Source organism: Nannobrachium achirus (genome assembly GCF_963921795.1).
Source record: "Nannobrachium achirus genome assembly, chromosome: 22".
Classification (NCBI taxonomy): Eukaryota; Metazoa; Chordata; class Actinopteri; order Myctophiformes; family Myctophidae; genus Nannobrachium; species Nannobrachium achirus.
This window is the reverse complement of record NC_137829.1, coordinates 5,602,175-5,619,674: the sequence shown is the minus strand read 5'-3', so window position 1 is coordinate 5,619,674 and position 17,500 is coordinate 5,602,175. Positions and strand designations below refer to the sequence as shown.

The 17,500-nt window shown below is 42.9% G+C and overlaps 2 protein-coding genes across 2 annotated transcripts in view; one reads left to right on the top strand and one right to left on the bottom strand.

The window, feature by feature from the left end:
- Window positions 1-13,780, bottom strand: part of vwa8 (von Willebrand factor A domain containing 8) — a 120,800-nt gene extending 107,020 nt beyond the window's left edge. The window contains exons 1-11 of the mRNA XM_080753653.1: window positions 13,525-13,780; window positions 12,245-12,322; window positions 11,998-12,128; window positions 10,867-10,977; window positions 4,645-4,812; window positions 4,147-4,311; window positions 3,987-4,036; window positions 3,743-3,851; window positions 2,978-3,082; window positions 2,682-2,810; window positions 1,270-1,404 (exon numbers count right to left, since the gene is read on the bottom strand). Of these exons, the coding sequence (XP_080609779.1) occupies window positions 1,270-1,404; window positions 2,682-2,810; window positions 2,978-3,082; window positions 3,743-3,851; window positions 3,987-4,036; window positions 4,147-4,311; window positions 4,645-4,812; window positions 10,867-10,977; window positions 11,998-12,128; window positions 12,245-12,322; window positions 13,525-13,666 (1,323 nt within the window). The 5' untranslated portion in view covers window positions 13,667-13,780. The remainder of the gene's footprint in view (window positions 1-1,269; window positions 1,405-2,681; window positions 2,811-2,977; window positions 3,083-3,742; window positions 3,852-3,986; window positions 4,037-4,146; window positions 4,312-4,644; window positions 4,813-10,866; window positions 10,978-11,997; window positions 12,129-12,244; window positions 12,323-13,524) is intronic.
- A 1,291-nt stretch (window positions 13,781-15,071) lies between these two features.
- dgkh (diacylglycerol kinase, eta) overlaps window positions 15,072-17,500 on the top strand; it is a 93,652-nt gene continuing 91,223 nt past the window's right edge. The window contains exons 1-2 of the mRNA XM_080753211.1: window positions 15,072-15,198; window positions 16,441-16,614. Of these exons, the coding sequence (XP_080609337.1) occupies window positions 15,148-15,198; window positions 16,441-16,614 (225 nt within the window). The 5' untranslated portion in view covers window positions 15,072-15,147. The remainder of the gene's footprint in view (window positions 15,199-16,440; window positions 16,615-17,500) is intronic.

Below are 17,500 nucleotides of genomic sequence, written 5' to 3'. Positions count from 1 at the left end.
AGCCAATTGAAATCATTTTGATTACAGATTCAACCATAACTGTTTAGATGGACACTAAATAAAGTGATTGGTGTTTAAATTACCCAAAGCATTTAATAAGAATATAGGCTTTTTTTTACGGGTCCATGCTCAAGCTCCCTCAGCCCTATGTTCCCTCAGCCCTATTGACAACATGTAGTGGTTCTGACTTTTTTTTTTAGAGATCAAATCGTGTCCTCAAAACAATAGTTGTGTGTTTCTGCTGTTCTTTCGAATTAAGCTAAATTCTGATGACGCTATTGAATCATGAATGGACCCATATGGTCCCGGAGGAGGCGACCAAGAAGAGCTCTAATTCCACTTATCATGTAAAGTCTGATTGTACTCTAATTTCAACAGCAGCTGTGCAGAATATAAGTAATCTAATAATGAAATAATTGTAACCATTGGGAGGGTGGGGGTCCAGGAAACAACATGTCGGATACAGTATAATTACACATGGAAAATAAAAATAAAGTGCCAAACACTACGGCTTCTGATATAATTATTCAAATTCGAATATCAAATTTACAGCTACGTGGGGCAGAAAATAATGAAGTAATTCCAATCGGAGATAAATTAAATCATAGGAATAGGTATTTATATGGTTATTAGGTATGAATATCTTTCCTGTTGAACAGATTATAAAAAGGTTTAAACCACCCTTACCCCGATTAAAAATCATTTCTGATCAGGCCGGAGGATAGGACCAGTCTCTTACTCTCTTCCAATTCAGGTGTTTAGATGGCATTTTCATTCTGATTGAGCCATCGTTACGATTATTAGTGGAATATTAATGTAAATGCATTGGCTCTTTATGTGTGTAACTGTGTGTGTTACATCAGTGGTTCTCAACCTGTGGGTCAGGAGTCAGGACCCCCAGGGGGGTCCCCAAATTATTTTTTTGGGGTCCCCAGATGATTAACTTAATGTGCAACATTGTTTTCTCTCTCAACAGTAAAGGAACCAACATAATGTTTAAGTGTATAGAGCGTCTCTGCACATTTCTAAAGTGACAATTCAAAGACTTTTTAATACCTCTTAAATGACATTAACGTTGGCCAAATTGTTAATTATTAGAGGCAGAAATTGTGAAAATAGCTGATCTACATGTTGATCATCTATTTTCACAATAGAACTGTGTTTAACAAAATGTAATGCCTCAACACTTTGTGCTCGTAGGGTTAGTTAAAATATGATTATTTTCTCAGCCTGAAAAGGTCGAGAACCACTGTGTTACATGACACATACCTTGGCTCCTATCAGGCACATGTCTTTGACCATGTGTGACTGCATCATCTCAGCCAGAAGCTGGGCGTGGCTTCCCGTGCTGATGAAGGTGGAGCTACTGTTGGGTGGACGGGTCTCCTTGGTGCCCGCCGGGACCTGGAGTTCAACAGAAAGAGTCGATAATCGTCACGGTTCCTCAGTACTACAATTATGCCATTACGAACGGAAAGTACATTTCATTCAGCATAATACTTTCAGACAGCCTGTGGTACGTATTTCACTGTTTACTGCAAACCCCAAAGATTTGCTGTCCCACAAAATGAGAGCATGGATTCAAAGCCCTGCTGATTGTTACATCATTTCCTTGGCTCCAAGTCAACCACAACTATTCCCTGAACTCTGGGATCTTGCAGTACTCCAAGCCCTCCGACACTGATTCCACAAACACTGTTTTCATTGTTTTTTTCTTCTCGCCCGGTTAAGAATGAGGAGTGATAGAGTGAGTCTCTCTAGAGATCTGCGGTCAGCTGCAGCATGGTGGTCGCAGATAAGGAGCCCGAGCTACTGATAGGGTCACTGCATGTGTGTGTGTGTGTGTGTGTGTGTGTGTGTGTGTGTGTGTGTGTGTGTGTGTGTGTGTGTGTGTGTGTGTGTGTGTGTGTGTGTGCGTGTGTGTGTGTGCGCGCGTGCAAGCGCGCGTGTGATATCTGACAAATGACTCCATTATGTGCATAAAGAATGGATATGTCTGCGTATATGAATGAATGAATGATGTGTTTCTCTTGGGCAGCAGATATTTTTCATTTTTTATGGTCACTGCCAGCCAGGCCTCGTGCATAGTAATAAGTGCATGCTCGTAAACAAGAGTCAGACTGCCAACATTCAGTGACAACTCTCACAATAGGATTCTGGATATATATTTAAATTATTTTGACATTCTGATGAAGCCCTTACATGGGGCTTGAGCAGATCACTTTTTAATGTATCACAGTAACTAAATGAAACGCGTGAGCAAAAGTTCCACCGCTTCAGCATTTAATTAAACAATATGTATCGTAGACAGTGGCAGTGATTTACATTTTCAAGGTCAGTACTGTAACGTCCAATTCACACCAGCAGTGTTGACACTAGACCACACCGCTAAATACAATAAATTGGACTTTTCCTTGGTTACGAGTAACAGCCTGTTAACGTGTGTGACTGCAATTGTATCGAGGCGAAGAAGCGGTCTGTGTGGGAATAGTGCAATCTGAAAATGTAGGTTTTCTCAGGTTTGACAGCATGCTTTTTTCTGTAGAGCTGCTTTTTGCTGTAGAGCATCTCCATGCACCGAAATAAAAGATTTAGCATTGAAAGTCACTGCTCAATAAGAACGTGTCGGTGTCATCACACTGCTGGTGTGAATTGGGGCATCCCGAGCACTCGGTTGTTACCTGAAAGCTCATATCCTTGTCCGCAACGCGCAATGTGACTTCTGCATGGTCCTTGTTGTCTGTGGACGGGGCCACACTCACCACAGCACTGGGAGCAGGCTGACGACGACCATCCAACAGCTCAAACCTCTGGAGGGGAGAGGAGTTAGTATAGGAGTAGGAGTAAAGGCTAGAATTGCGTGTGCGTGTGCGTGTGTGTGTGTGTGTGTGTGTGTGTGTGTGTGTGTGTGTGTGTGTGTGTGTGTATGTGTGTGTGTGAGAGAGATGCAAGACACAAAGGCTATGTGTCCTCTTACACTGAGGACGCCTTCCACGGCGGAGCGCCCTTCCTTTCCCAGCATGCTTTGATACGGGTAGAGTCTCTGGACCAGCTGCTGGGAGGACAGCATGGGGAACACGTTCTGCAGCAACACAACAAAAGCAAAGAAGACTAAAATGGTAAATGGGGCATTTATAGCGCTTTTATCCAAGGCACTTTACATAGATTGTGCATTACATTCACCCATTTCACACACACACCGATGGCGGAGGAAACCATGCAAGGCAGCATCCAGCTCACCGGGAGCAACTAGGGGTTCAGAGTCTTGCTCAAGGACTCATCGACCATAACTCTGGGGAAGCCCGGATTCGAACTGGGAACGCTTTGGGAACCCTTTGTGCACAGTTTCTCTACCCCTGAGCTATGCTGCCCCACAAGACTATTTACGTCCCTCTCTTCTAACTTGAATGTGTTAATTATGTCTATACAGTATTAGGACAGTGGTTCTCAACCTTTTCAGGCCGCGACCCCCAAGATAATCATATTTTAACTGGAGACCCCCCCCACCCCAACGAGCACTAAGAGTTGAGGCATTACAGTTTGTAACAGAATTCTATTGTGAAAATGGCAGATCTACGCCTCGCAACGTGAGCATGTAGATCGGCTATTTTCACAATTTCTGCCTCTAATATTTGCCTCTAATAATTTACAGATATTTGACTAATATTAAAAAGTCCTTAAATTGTCATCATCCCCCTTTGGAGATAGGTCTCAGGGACCCTGATGTTCGCTGGTATCTCACCAGCACTTGTAGAGCAGACGGCAGGTGGTCGATGGGGAAGTCAGGCAGGCCCAGGGCGGAGGATTCCTGGGAGCACAGCGTGGTTGCCAGGGACAGCAGCTGGGACACCCTGATGTATTCAAAACCACGGGGCACACTTAAGTTAGCGTGCAACAGTTAAACCCTTTTTTCTCTTCTTTGAAAAACAGCACAATACCAAATCTTTGCACAATACCAAAAGAGGACATGGTTATGGTGACTATACCTCTCAGCTTTAACATTTGGTCCTGCCGTGTATAACAACTCCAACTGGTCCTGAGGGAGTTGCAAATGTGATCAACCAATCAATAATTCAACTAAGACAATAAGAGTAGCTTTATTATTAGAAAAGAAAACGATGACTGCTCTGCGATTGTCGCCCTGACCTTGAAGGGCAGGTAGTAGATGTCTCTGGCCTGGAATCGGGAGCGGAGCGGAGGGTCCAAAGGGTTGCCCTTGTACTTGGGGACAGGGAGCCCCAAGGCAATGACCCGGAAGTCTTCGCTCACGCGGACGATCTTCCAAGAATCCAGCTCCTCTTTAGTGTGATCCTGGAATAAACAGACGCGTGTGAGAGAGGGGGTTCTGTAGGAGTGCAAGCCTAAGCCACAGTGACGTATGAGAACAGTCTCTCAGTATTTCATCTCCCAGATCGTAAATCTCCAAAATGGATTTTTAACCACACGAAGCCTTGTGTCTCTATTCTGGGCATGACATGATAAGAAGATATAAAATGGAAAAAAGTACGGGGCCAAGTACAGACCGCTAGAATAACGTACAGTATATAGGAAGGGTATAAATAGTTAATACCCTGAAACCTGAAAGTGAATGTGTATGACACCATGAGATGGAAGAACCCTTGACAGGACAATGGCCAAACCGACCTGCAGCAGCTTGTCGTAGCGCTCGGACGACATGAGGAAGCGTCCGTCCTCCAGTTGCATCTCTCGGTTCTCCAGCAGGTTGTTGAGGACAGGCAGGACGTTCCTCTCTGCCTTCTCCAGACCCTCCAACACCAGGACCCGGCCCTCTGTCGCTGCCCGCACCGCACACTGGAAACACACATGCACGCATGTACACACGCACATACGCAAACAAACAAACAGGAAAGGGGGGTAACTAAATCAATTTACTCAATCAACACATTGAAATGTGTTCAGACGTGTGGCTTTGTTCAGACATGTAGGACCCATACCAACACTTCAAGCTATTGCATTGTCGCATCCTTAGCTTGAAAATTGGTTATTTTCAGTGAATGAGTATAAAATAGGCTTAACAGGGTGAAATATATTTACACAATGAGCAATATTTTACTATATATATCAACTCTTACTGCCCATGCTCCATTAAACAATACAGGCTTGCCATAAAGCCTTCCTGAGGATGTCGTCTGTTGCTTTTTGTACTCACAACAGCCTCAGACATAGTAACCACCACGCTTCAAAACAGAAAGGGCTATTTTCTACCACCACCAAAATTGTGGGATAAGAGTTAGTTCTGTTGGATTAGTTGAGTTTGCGTGTTTGTGTAAGGGCATGCCCGTGCGTGTGTGTATATGCATTGTGTGTGTGCGTGCGCAGAAATCAAACGGCTCTGTCTGACGTCAAGAGGCAGGAAACTCTAGCTGTCTGGGAGGACCGCAGAGCGAGTGGCCATATAATTAGGTTAACATGTAAATACGTGGCAGGTTGTGTGGAAAGCGGAGCCATAAAACTATAGTCGGGACCAGATGCTCTATATTTAACTCCCGATCCATTTTCGTCCCCAACGCTATAATCAGATAATTGTTAGAAATGTTAGTGACGCAGGATGGTGGTGGTGGGGAGGGCACCGCAGGCAGGCCATGTGCTGAGGCTGTGACTGACACTGCAGAACTTAAGGAAAACATCCCACCAAATACTGTAAACACTTTCCTATGAAACATTGAGAAATAGGCCAAAAATTATGTTGATTATATAATGTTGAAAGCATGAAGAAGATATGCATGGTTGACTCCTTAATCCTAGGTTGTGGACCAGCCCTTTCCCCTGTATGTGTGGTTCTGGTTGACCATATTCACAAGGCATCCATTCTCTTACAGTACGTCATACTCGTGAGGTGGGTAAGTAAGACCACCCCCATACCTGTCAACTATCATCAAGTTTCAACTGTGGGAGATTTTGTGGCCTGAAATATTGCTCCAATGCACACCAAACTTTTCAGAAACACTGTTCAGGGGTCTGCAATGACAATAGTCCCTTGGGGGCCATAGGCACACCCTTGCACCTATTCAGCGATCTGCCATACCTGGAGGTGGAACGGTCTCACATATATGACATTATGTCACACAGATGGGCCACTACAGCAGTGTCTGTCTAATATTTCAAATGTGACCATGCTCTGACAATATAGGACTGGATTTGAATGCCGCCTAGAGCCCTGGATATCTAGTAATATAAAGACACAAATTGGCATGCTAAAGTGCCCTTCTCAGAAATCAGATCTCCAACAGGCCGGCTTTGCTACCTATAGTACAGTAAGGCCCACAAACTTTGGAAAGTCATTCATCAGCTAATCGGAATGGAATGTGGTACATCTGACTGATACATCTTGATCACATGACTCCGGAGATAATAATAACCGATTTGTGTTTTGGACGGAATCTGTGGTATCCCAAAGTGTGTTTTGAAAACGCAAAAAAGGTGGAAAAACTAGGTTTCTGATTGTATGATATATGGTTTAAGAGTTAAAGACCAAAACATGAAGTGCCTTGTAATAGCTACAAATAAACATTGAGAGATTGTACCTGGCAATCAGTCTGCAGCAGATTCAGAAACACCTTGGTGTAAATGCCATGTCCTGTTAAAGAGGTCCACCATTAGGAATCAAAAGGCCTTCACCACCACCTACTGTATGTACAGTAGGTTGTACATCTCTGTGACCAAAGGGCATATCGACGCTGTCTGGCAGAAACCAGCTAACTCAATTTTTCAGGTTTTCTTTTCTATTTTTTTCATAAATATTGAACCAAAGACAAGTATCAAAAGGTGCTTCTGACAAAACCAGATAACTCAATTGGATCTTCAAACTGTCTGCCAAACCAGCTAACTCCAACAGAGGGAAAAGGAACAAAACGGAGAGTGTGCTTTTTTTCCTTTTTCTTTGACGATGGCTAGCCAGATTGGAAGGGAGTTAGCTTTGGTGTCACACATGGGTGACGGTATTACTGGTCTTGTTTACATTCATTTGTCGAACGTGTGCAACATGGCATAGATTGAGAGCTAGTTCAGCCCCCTCCCCAGCTGCAGAGGTATGAATTAGCTTGTAAATTCATTGTTAGCTGTTCTTATCAATGATGGACAAAACCTCCTAAATCCACTTGAGCCAGATTTTAATTTTCTTTTTCATTTAGCTGGTTTCTGCCCGAGAGCAGAGATAAGTACACTTACACAGACACATTTGTTGCCTAACATTAGATAAGGAACCAAATCCTCCTTACCAAATCTTGGTCACACAGGATCAGACTTGACTGAGAAAATGTGCCTTTCTTTCAGTGCATCACAAGAGTGGGACTCTATTCCAAAACATATTAAAGAATGTCATAAGCACCTGTCATTTAGCAGTCATTTAAAAACAGTGGGTCATTGGCAGTCAAATCTGGCAGTATTAGAAAACCACAAGCTCTCCAATCTGGTCTGTGAACTAGACTTAGCTTACTATACAACGATGTGTACTTACTTGTATGTGCATGCAAAAACAAGTGAGCTAGATTCTGACTGCCCTTGAGAATTGCTAAACCATTTTTGAGCGGTACTAACCGCTCCTACACCTGGCTTTGTCCGAGTCTGTCCGGACTGTCATTGTCTGTTTGTATGGCCAGGGTCACATTGGCCAAGCTTCGCAGGACGCTTTCAACTCATAAATAGCACCGCTCACTTGACACTGTGTGTGATTTTTACAACGCAGTCAATCAGGTTGGGACAAATGCGTAAACAACAAAGTGTCTCATGACAGTTATTCAATGGAAAAACTGTCCAACAATTTAACCTGGCACATGTGCCCCAACTGGGCCTGGTACAATGGTCCTGGATGTCCCTTGACAGTGGACCTGTTGGTAGATATGATGTACTATCTCACATGATAGTCCTATTTGCATAACAAAACAAACTATCTATTTTTCATGTAAACATGCTTTTATTCCTGTGTGTGAATGCTAAGCATTCTGGGTCTCGGTAGAGTGTCAGTTCAAGTGGAGGTGGAAAGCTATTTATTATTGTAATGGAGTCTATTTGCAGCGTGGGTTTGAGGTTAGGAGCCTTTACATAACAGCTTGCTGACTTGGGAGAGGTGGTTGAAGATGGCAGAGTCAAGGCGGGCCTATGATTACTTCTATATCCATCCTACATGTGGACTTTTGGGGGAGGAGAGCTGGAAATGGAGGAAGAAGGGATAAAGACAGACAGGGAGAGAGCTGGTGGATGGAGTGAAGAGTGAAGAGTGGAGAGATGTTAGAAAGAGAGCTTGCATGGGGGGGGGGGGGGCTGACACATAAACTCTGAATATAGGACTTCAAATCAGCCCAGGACCCACAGGAATATTTCTGTGTTCTAGTTAGCACACAAACACACCTCTAAGTGATACGCCTACGCTCACTCACCCTGAGAAAGAGAGAGAGATACTGTAGAGAGAGGAGCGAGCTCTAACTCACGCCCACACACAGCCCATTCTATTTTTGTGTCTGTGTCTTTTTCTGTTTTTGGTGTCTTATAATCCCCTAATAAGGAAGGGGTCATAATTCATTCATTCACAGCTTCTAATACTCACATAAGCTAACAAGTATGTATACAGTCGTCAAATATTAGGGTTAGCAGAACTTAGCACATACACAAATAAAATGTTTACATGCAAACACATACACATGTTTGTCATTAGCCAGATGAAAGTTCCCTGAGATATGACACTTGAAGGGGTGTTTCACTTTAAAACACTTCTGGTGTCATTTTAACATCTATTCAGACTTGTGGGTGCGCCCCAGACAGTTTTTAATTTTTTTACTTTATTTTTATTTTGTATAGCACCTTTCATGACATGAAATACAGCTCAGGTTTTCAGTTAAACTCACTGAAAACAGGCCTATGTGATGGTGACTGAAGTAATTGAAAAAAGACGGCCCCAAACAGTCTTGGGTTAGTTGGGTACACAAAAAAGCCTGAGTATAGGTTATATTGACCCCGGAAGTGTTAAGTAAGTGAAATACCCCTTTAAAAATAGACGTACACTTCAAACCAGTTAGCCCAATCAGTAATGCTGTAGCAGTGTAGCTATTGTAACCAAAACCGGTTTGGATTTTGGAAGGTGGGAAGTTGGTTGAGACGGGGGGGGATGTTTATGAGTGTAGTTATGAAGCATTATGAATGTATTATAATGCATTATGAATGCCCTCATAATGCATTATAAATGTGGGCTTCATAGAAAGTGTTACTGTGTTTTTTTAAGGGGGGGGGGGGGGGGGCTTTCCTTAATCCAGCAATTTAAAAACTATTACCCAACAACTCCATTGCTGTGGTATCAATGGATGACATGGGACACAGTGTTACAGCTTCCTTATGCCCAGACCATGAAAAAATGCTGAATATAAAAATAACATGACTATTCCTTGTGGGTCACTCATATAGCATTTGTAAACTAATTATAACAGAATGCGCCTAACCCACAGTGTATGGATTGTTTCTTACATTTTTTTTTAATTACAAGGCCACTCAGAGAAACAAAGGTCAACAGCACTCAGTCTCAGTCCCACTGAATCAATAAGAGCCTATCGTATTACTTGGCTAGAATTTCCCCAATTCCAACTGGTCAACTTCCTGGGTCCCAAGAGTAAATTAAATGAGTAATGGAAAAAATAATAATTCTATCTCTATGGGGAATTGGGGATGATGCTTGAACTGTTACGCAATAAAGTTATTTATATACACAGCCTAATTAGTTTGGGTAACAATGCCACAAATAAATATCTGGACACTACTGAAAGGTTTATTTTTAAACACATAAACCTGATATACTTCATTGACGTGAAAATAGCTAATATCTACAAGCTCAGAACACGTTGTGAGCTTGAAGATATTTGAATAGTTAACACACATAATTTTAAAAGGACATTATTTGAAAATGTACTTTTTTTTCCCTTCCTAGAGATGTAGTGGAGTCAAAAGTACAATATTTAAAATGGACTGGAGTGAAAAGACAAAAACTCAAGCACACAGATACTCAAGGAATGTATTCAAGTACAGTACTCAAGTAAATATACTTTGTTACTGTCCACCACTGGTTAATGAGCAGGCTTTGATTGGGACATCTTCATGGTGGTTACTGCGGACCCCTGGGACTGATTGGAGAATCTGATTAGAATGAGCTCTGATAATGAGCTTGTCTCCATGGTTACCTGAATCTCATATCTTCCTCTTGCGTAACTGGTGTCCGTGTGTGTGTGTGTGTGTGTGTGTGTGTGTGTGTGTGTGTGTGTGTGTGTGTGTGTGTGTGTGTGTGTGTGTGTGTGTGTGTGCGTGTGTGTACGTACGTGTGTATGTGTGTGTGTGTGTGTGTGTGTGTGTGTGTGTGTGTGTGTGTGTGTGTGTGGGGGGGGGGGGGGGGGGGGGGGGGGGCAACCCACCTAAAATGTTTTTTTTCTGTTTATTAAAGAGCTACAGAGACTTACAATCCCTTTTATGCCCATATATGGAGATCCCTGTCTGTAGAACCAGCCACACGGATATGGGCTCTATATAAGGGCATTCTCATATGAAGTCCTGTTAGATATGGGCTTAATATTGATGACATCAGGGATCTCCATATACCGGTATGTGCATAAAAGGGATTAGTGTTCCCCTGACATCACAGTGATGTCAGAGCATGATGTCAGAGCGGCAAACCCAAACCGACCGTAGAAAAGCATACATGGCCGGACGGACGGAGACATGATGTGCGGTTTCTCATACTAAACTGCGACCTTTGGTCGCAACCAATGATCATTATAGGAATAATCCAGATTTAACTTTTGCAGCCCAAATTAACCATCTGAAATCTCTTGTGTAGGGTTGTGTTTGACAGCGTGTAGTAAATGTACCTACCTGATCGATGTAGAATGCCGTTCCTGAGCGGATCTCTCTCCTCTGTTTCAGGTCTGTCTCTGTAGTGTCCCGAGACAAGGCTACGTATTCTACCTCTCTCCTGGTCAGCTCCTGCTCAGCCACAGCAGACATACACACATTCCATTTTTAAACAGCAACCCTTCTCAACTCCACACCCAAGCACAGTGACAGTCCCCACAATGCGCGACAAAGTCGCTCACTGAACATACTGATTTTAAAGCTTGCCTTGTTAGCTTGCAAATCAGCTATTTTCAGCAAGTGACACCATTGTGCAGTGCCGTATACGGTAATATAGGATTCAAAGAAATAAGCAAGCAACATGACATGACATGTTTAAAGCTTTATTGGTCCCTAGGAAGAAATGATAAAAGCCAGAAAGGGAATCGAATTTGCTACCTTGACAAAGCATCGATTTTATCATATAGGTTTAATCAAATCCTATTTGTTGTCATTGGTGCCACACTCCAAGTTTTATCTCTTGACAGTATCACAGAATGTTTCACTGGTTCTCTTTTTTCATCAAGCAGATTTAGAATTTCTAGAAATTGAATTCATTGATGTCATTTCTTTATTGGCATTTGGCATACCTCCAATGCTTCCCAATCATTTGGGGGGATTTTGTTGTTGAAATGGCACAGTTACAAACCTAAGAACCTAAACTGAAAATGTTATCATGAAGAATTTGACTTCTCTAAAAGTATAAATAACTTCAGCTGTACCTTAAAAAGGCTATTTTCTCTGGACTTTAATAAAATTGTTACAGCAATTGAGGCAATTCAAGCAAACATAAAAATAAGCATAAGAAGCAGTCAAGAGCAGGCTTTATTATAAGAGCTCTTTTCATTAGAACATGAAAATGTCTCCAATGCTGTGTTTTTGTTATTACGGTAAATACATGTTATACTGTGTATATAATAAAGCAAATTGTAATTAGTAAGTCGTTATGGTAAGATTGAGTATTTTTGTCACCATCAGCGACAAAGCTCTGTGACATTGACACACATCCACCACACAGCGAAATCATCAGTGTTCATTTATGCATTTTGATACCCTCAGAGTTAACACTCAGGATTGTTAAGTGCAGGAAGGCCTGTGCGTATGTCCTCTCACCAGGTATTGCATAGCTATGGAGCGTCTCAGGGGTCCTGGTGGTCCAATGAGAAAGACATCCTGACCTAGTAGGTCTTTCTGCATGATCCATCGCAAGTGCTGAACAACTGTCTGAGGCAGGGAGTCTGACACTAGAAAACAAACAGCAACGCTCAGAAAATGTTGGGTAGTTCTCACCCTCTCTCTCTCTTTCTCTCTCTCTCTCTCTCTCTCTCACACACACACACACGCATATGTTATTACATACTGTGTTTGACAGGCACAAGCTCTGGATTCCGGGGTGTTTTCAGTTGATAAGATATCTCTCCGATCTTCAATGTGTCACCTAGGAATTATGCACAGGGAAAATGTCGGCGATCACGATCGCAACAATGAATGGGCAAAATTCGAATTATCACAACAAGGACTCCCCCATTCTTTCACACTGCTATGTGTAATGGCTGCATCAGTGTGTGTGTGTGTGTGTGTGTGTGTGTGTGTGTGTGTGTGTCATAGGACTTTCACATAACGAATAACTGAGTAAGCATGTTTGGGCAATATACACTATAAACAGTACATGGATCTCCATATATGGGTACCAGGGGTCTCCATATATGGGTAACTGGTCCGATATACATCACTGGCCAGATGGCCATGACATGGCGCGACCCGAGGCGTCTTACTGGTAATAATAGTTATTACCTACTTCCTCCCGAGGGGGAAATTCAGTATTTTCAGCCCAAACCAGCTGATTTGCTGCCCACAAGGAGCGTGTGAGCAATTAGGGGTGTCTTGCTCAGGGACACACATCGACATCGAAACAGGGACAACCAGGAGCTCTGGTTCCCCAGGCGGGCTCCCTAACCATTCAGCAATGTAAATGGAATTCATGTGAAGCTTGCTCGCACAAACAATTTCACCTACTCTTTTTTTATACCTGCTGTAAACTTGTGACGTGACCAAAAAAAAGTTGAAGTTGATCATCACAAGCTCTTCATATTGTCTGTCATTTAATGTTTTTTTTTTAAATTATTATTATTTTTATGAATTGAGTAAACAAGACATTGTGTTTTTTGTGTGGTTTAAATCATATGGGTAGACCTTGTATCTGAACTGTACTGTCCTGTCCTTTTCCTATGCGAACTTCTAATAAAGTATTCAATCAATCAATCTCCCCTCCCACATCCTGATTGTCCAGTTCAAATCCAACTATGGAGCTATAGTTTGCCCTCATTAGTTTGTTATGTTTGTCGGCACCCCTTGTATTTATTCACTGTTATGAAGATAACACCCTAACTCTAGTGCATTCAGTTTAGCTTATTTGGCACTTGGCTCCATTTGTGTTGAAAGTGGACATGGTGGTGGCACCTTTGACACAGTTCCAGCGTGACAATGTGACGACACCGGTGCAAGCTAGCTCATTAGCATGTCATTGCTAGCCAGCTGTCAAACCTTTAAACCTTGATTTACTCTCATACAAATGCAATACTCCACGGCCAAGGCAACTATTCGATGTTAGCTGTCCTGCAGACAGAGCGGTACATTTACCTGCAGACGTGTTGAGGAGTTTGACCTCATGAGAGTTCCATGTCCAGCCGTCCCTGCCCAGCACAGCTCCCACTATGTTTCTCATTCTCCTCGCAGCGACAGCTGCTGTGGCTGTACCTTTACACAACGTGTGGTAATGCATCTTCAACACCGATCCTGCCGATTCAATGCAACCCAGAATCCAAAGTACACCGCGTTTCTCCTCCTGGTTATGTCGGTTTAACGTTGCTCCTCATGATGGTTTCATAACTCACTCATGCAGTCCATTAGCAGCAGACGGCGGAGGATAATAAAAGCCGGACAAAGTGGTCCGAAAATAAAGTCTTCCGTAGTGACATAACGGTTCAGAACTATGTTCCCATCCTTGAGCAAAGATAACATAGTAAAACGCCTGTAATAACCATTCTAGGATTGATTGATTGATTGATTGATTGATTGATTGATTGATTGATTGATTGATTGAAGACTTTATTAGAAGTTTGCATAGGAAAAGGTACAGTTTCATGACGGTACAGTTCACTGGTACAAGGTCTACTAAAAGGCGATCCTAGAAAAGACTAAGCTTATTTCCACAGGAAACCAGCTTGCACTGATGATTGATGATGATGATGATGATGATACTACTACTACTAGGCTACTACTACTAAACTACTACTACTACTACTACTACTACTACTACTACTACTACTACTACTATTACTACTACTACTACTACTACCAGGCAATAATAATAATACAATTATTATGTACAATGTAATTTTACATTGTTCTGCCAATGTTTATTAGGCTATATGTTTTTCTTTATGTAGGCCTATATAATATATAGTTTCTCTTTATTTTGGGTATAGTAAAAAATGTGATGGTATAGCCCAGAAGATGATGATCAAAACAATGAAATATAATATAGTCTAAATAACAGAAATGTGGATGCTGTATTACATAATCATCTTATTCACCTTTTCACAATAGAGCCATAGATCAGCTATTTTCCACTACTTTTTAATTACAATATTTTATTTATGGAATTTCTAGGTGTGTTGTTTGTTTGTTTGTTTATTTGAATTCTACCCCCCCCCCCCCTAAAAATAAAGTCATAAATATTTTCCATCTTTTGAGATATATTTTATTTTGTGTAGGAAAAGAAAATGGGATTTTTACTTGAGTCGTGACTCGTGAGTGACCCATTAAAATTGGTCCTGAGTGACTGAGTCTTACGACCCATAGTTTGGGAAACAGCGGGCTACTTGGTCGTTAGATTGCGAGGAGAATACTGCACGTACCCGATGTCATGTACTATGACGTCATGTACAGTAGCTTTCTTTCTCCCGGGTTGTCCTGTGCTCCCCTTTCCGTGCCGTGCCGTGCCGTGCCGTGCTTCATTCAGGCTTTGACATTTATCACGTGGAGCTGCAGCGGCTCAACCCTTGAAAGACCAGCGAGGGAAAAGAAGGAGAGTGATCGAGTGGGAAGAGGAGGAAGCGGAGGTGAAATAATCCCGTCTGTCCAGGAGCTCGTATGCATGTTTTTTTTAGCGTAACTGGGCAGGTTCTGCATTCCTCCACCATTCCCTGATTTCCCCGGAGCGGAGCGGAGCGGCCCGGCCGGACAGAGAGGACTGGGACTATGGAGGATGTCTACCATTACACCCGCAGCCCGGTCTGGGAGGAACTGCTGGTTAGTCACTTTACAACAAAGGGCACTTTTTTTTACTCTCTTTCTCATTTCTCTACGAGCCTGAGTGTCCACGTTTGCTGTTAGGGTGGGATGATGATCAGACGTACAACAAGTAGCCTACAACTCGACGGAGTTATAATGACGTTGTTTGTGACAGTGGGGTAGAGATGCATTATCTTTTTACAGTGATTGATCTGATTTTTTGACTTTGTGCAGTTTTTGGTGGCAGTCCACAGCTTAGATAATGGTAAAAATGAAATGTTAAACGATGAGGACGTGCGGTCGTCCAGTAGCCTACTCTGCTCAGTTCTCTTCTCTTCTCTTCTCTTCTCTTCTCTTCTCTTCTCTTCTCATCGAAGATGGCCATCATGTATAAATGCTGTAATAACTAAGTAATAAATAATCAAGGCTTGTAACTTTCAGTTTATTTTATACCATACTTCCATTTTGCCACGTTATAAAGCTAAAATCGGAGTTAAACAAAATCACAACAAGCGGAGTTGAAAAGTGCAAGCAACAATCTATTTCCTCTCACGCTCACATTTTGACTTTTTCGTACTTATGTTACCTGTAGCATTCATTATAAACGGTAACCCGACTTCTTCGGTGCGTTTTGTGACAAAAAACAAATACATCCGGATATAATAATAACAACAACACGTTGGCTCGTTTAGAATGATTTAACAGTTAGTTTGTTCACTAATAATTGGACACACACACACACACACACACACACACACACACACACACGCACGCACGCACGCACGCACACCTCTCTGCGACATGGATGTTTTGTCAGTCCCACCGCTAGGGTCTGCCACACGGCAACGGTAGGCTGAATGACAGCCTGCCGAGCCGAGCCGAGCCAAGGCGGTCTCTACTCTACTACCTCTGGTCTTGAGTCTGACCATGTAGTACAGTGTGTCGGGGCCATAAACACCAGGCAGGCAGTAAGAGCAGAGCAGCAGGTTTTATGGTGTGTGGAGGAGACCCATTTCTCCCACCGTACCGCGACATGCGTCTATCAGCTCACACATCTCTGAGAGAGAGAACACAGCGGGCTTTATTCTAGCGGCTACAGGCAGCAGCTTCAGCAGTGAAAAGATGACAGCGAGGAAGGGCGCTTTCCAGCCGCTGTCCAGCAGCTCTCATCGCATCCAGGAGAGGAGGAAGGGAGCGGCGGCTGCTGAAATCCGCACGATGAGGGCTAACCCCGAGTGGTCTTGTTACTCCCCGCTACAGGAGCCGGAGAAGGGAGGGCCCCCGTCGTCCGCCGCGGGGATCCACGCGAACGTGGTGGGGGCTGTCGTCGCGGGACCCGGGGCAGCCGACGAGTCGTCAGACAGCGAAGCGGAGCAGGAAGGCCCCCAGAAACTCATCCGGAAAGTGTCTACCTCTGGGCAGATCAGGAGTAAGGTAAGGGCAGCCCGCCTATCAGTCACGTTGAGGCATTTGATAATGGTTTGTTTATTTCATTCATTGGTTCTCAAAGTGGGGTCCTGGGACCCCCATGGGTGTCCTTGAGGGAGTTCCAGGGGGTCCCCAACTAAATGATAGTTTGAAACCAAATGGACCCTTATGAGTGTGTAACTCAGAGAGTGTACAAATGGAACCAAATGGACCCATCATTGATTGTATAATAACTAGACCAGGTCAACCTGGTTGTGCCAGACCCCCTGTCTGTCATCATCATTTATGACATCATGCCTTTTGTAGGCATGTCATCATCATATCATCATCATATATACCCTTTATATAGAAAAGGGACAGACCGACATTTGCTTATGTAGGCCTACCCATTTCATGGGTCTGGCAAAAATTGGGGTCTCAGATAGAAATGCCATTAAATGGGCGTCTGTAACTTAATGCATGTCAAACTGGGGGTCCTTGAAATTAAAATGGTTGGGAAGCTCAAAAATGTATTCGGAGGTCCCTGACTGTGGCATATCCTTTCAAATGGGGGTCCGCGGGCTAATGACAATTGGGGGTCCTTGACTTGAATAAGCTGAGAACCACTGGTTTAATCGGTTTGTATAGAACAGGCTTAGCCCATTCCCTATAATGGTTGTTTGACACTCGAAGACAGCAGTGATAAACTCACTTGACAATCAACACGTTGAAGGGCAAATACATTAGTTGCTTGCATCAGCTAAAATGCAAATCAATATTGTAATTGTAAATTGCAGTAAAGTAGGCTTTTACAGTGTAAAAAATGATCTATCTGTTGTATATTATCTTCTGCCTAGAATTCATTCATGAAATAGCGTAGCCTATAGTATATAGTGTAGCAGTTTCCTCTCTT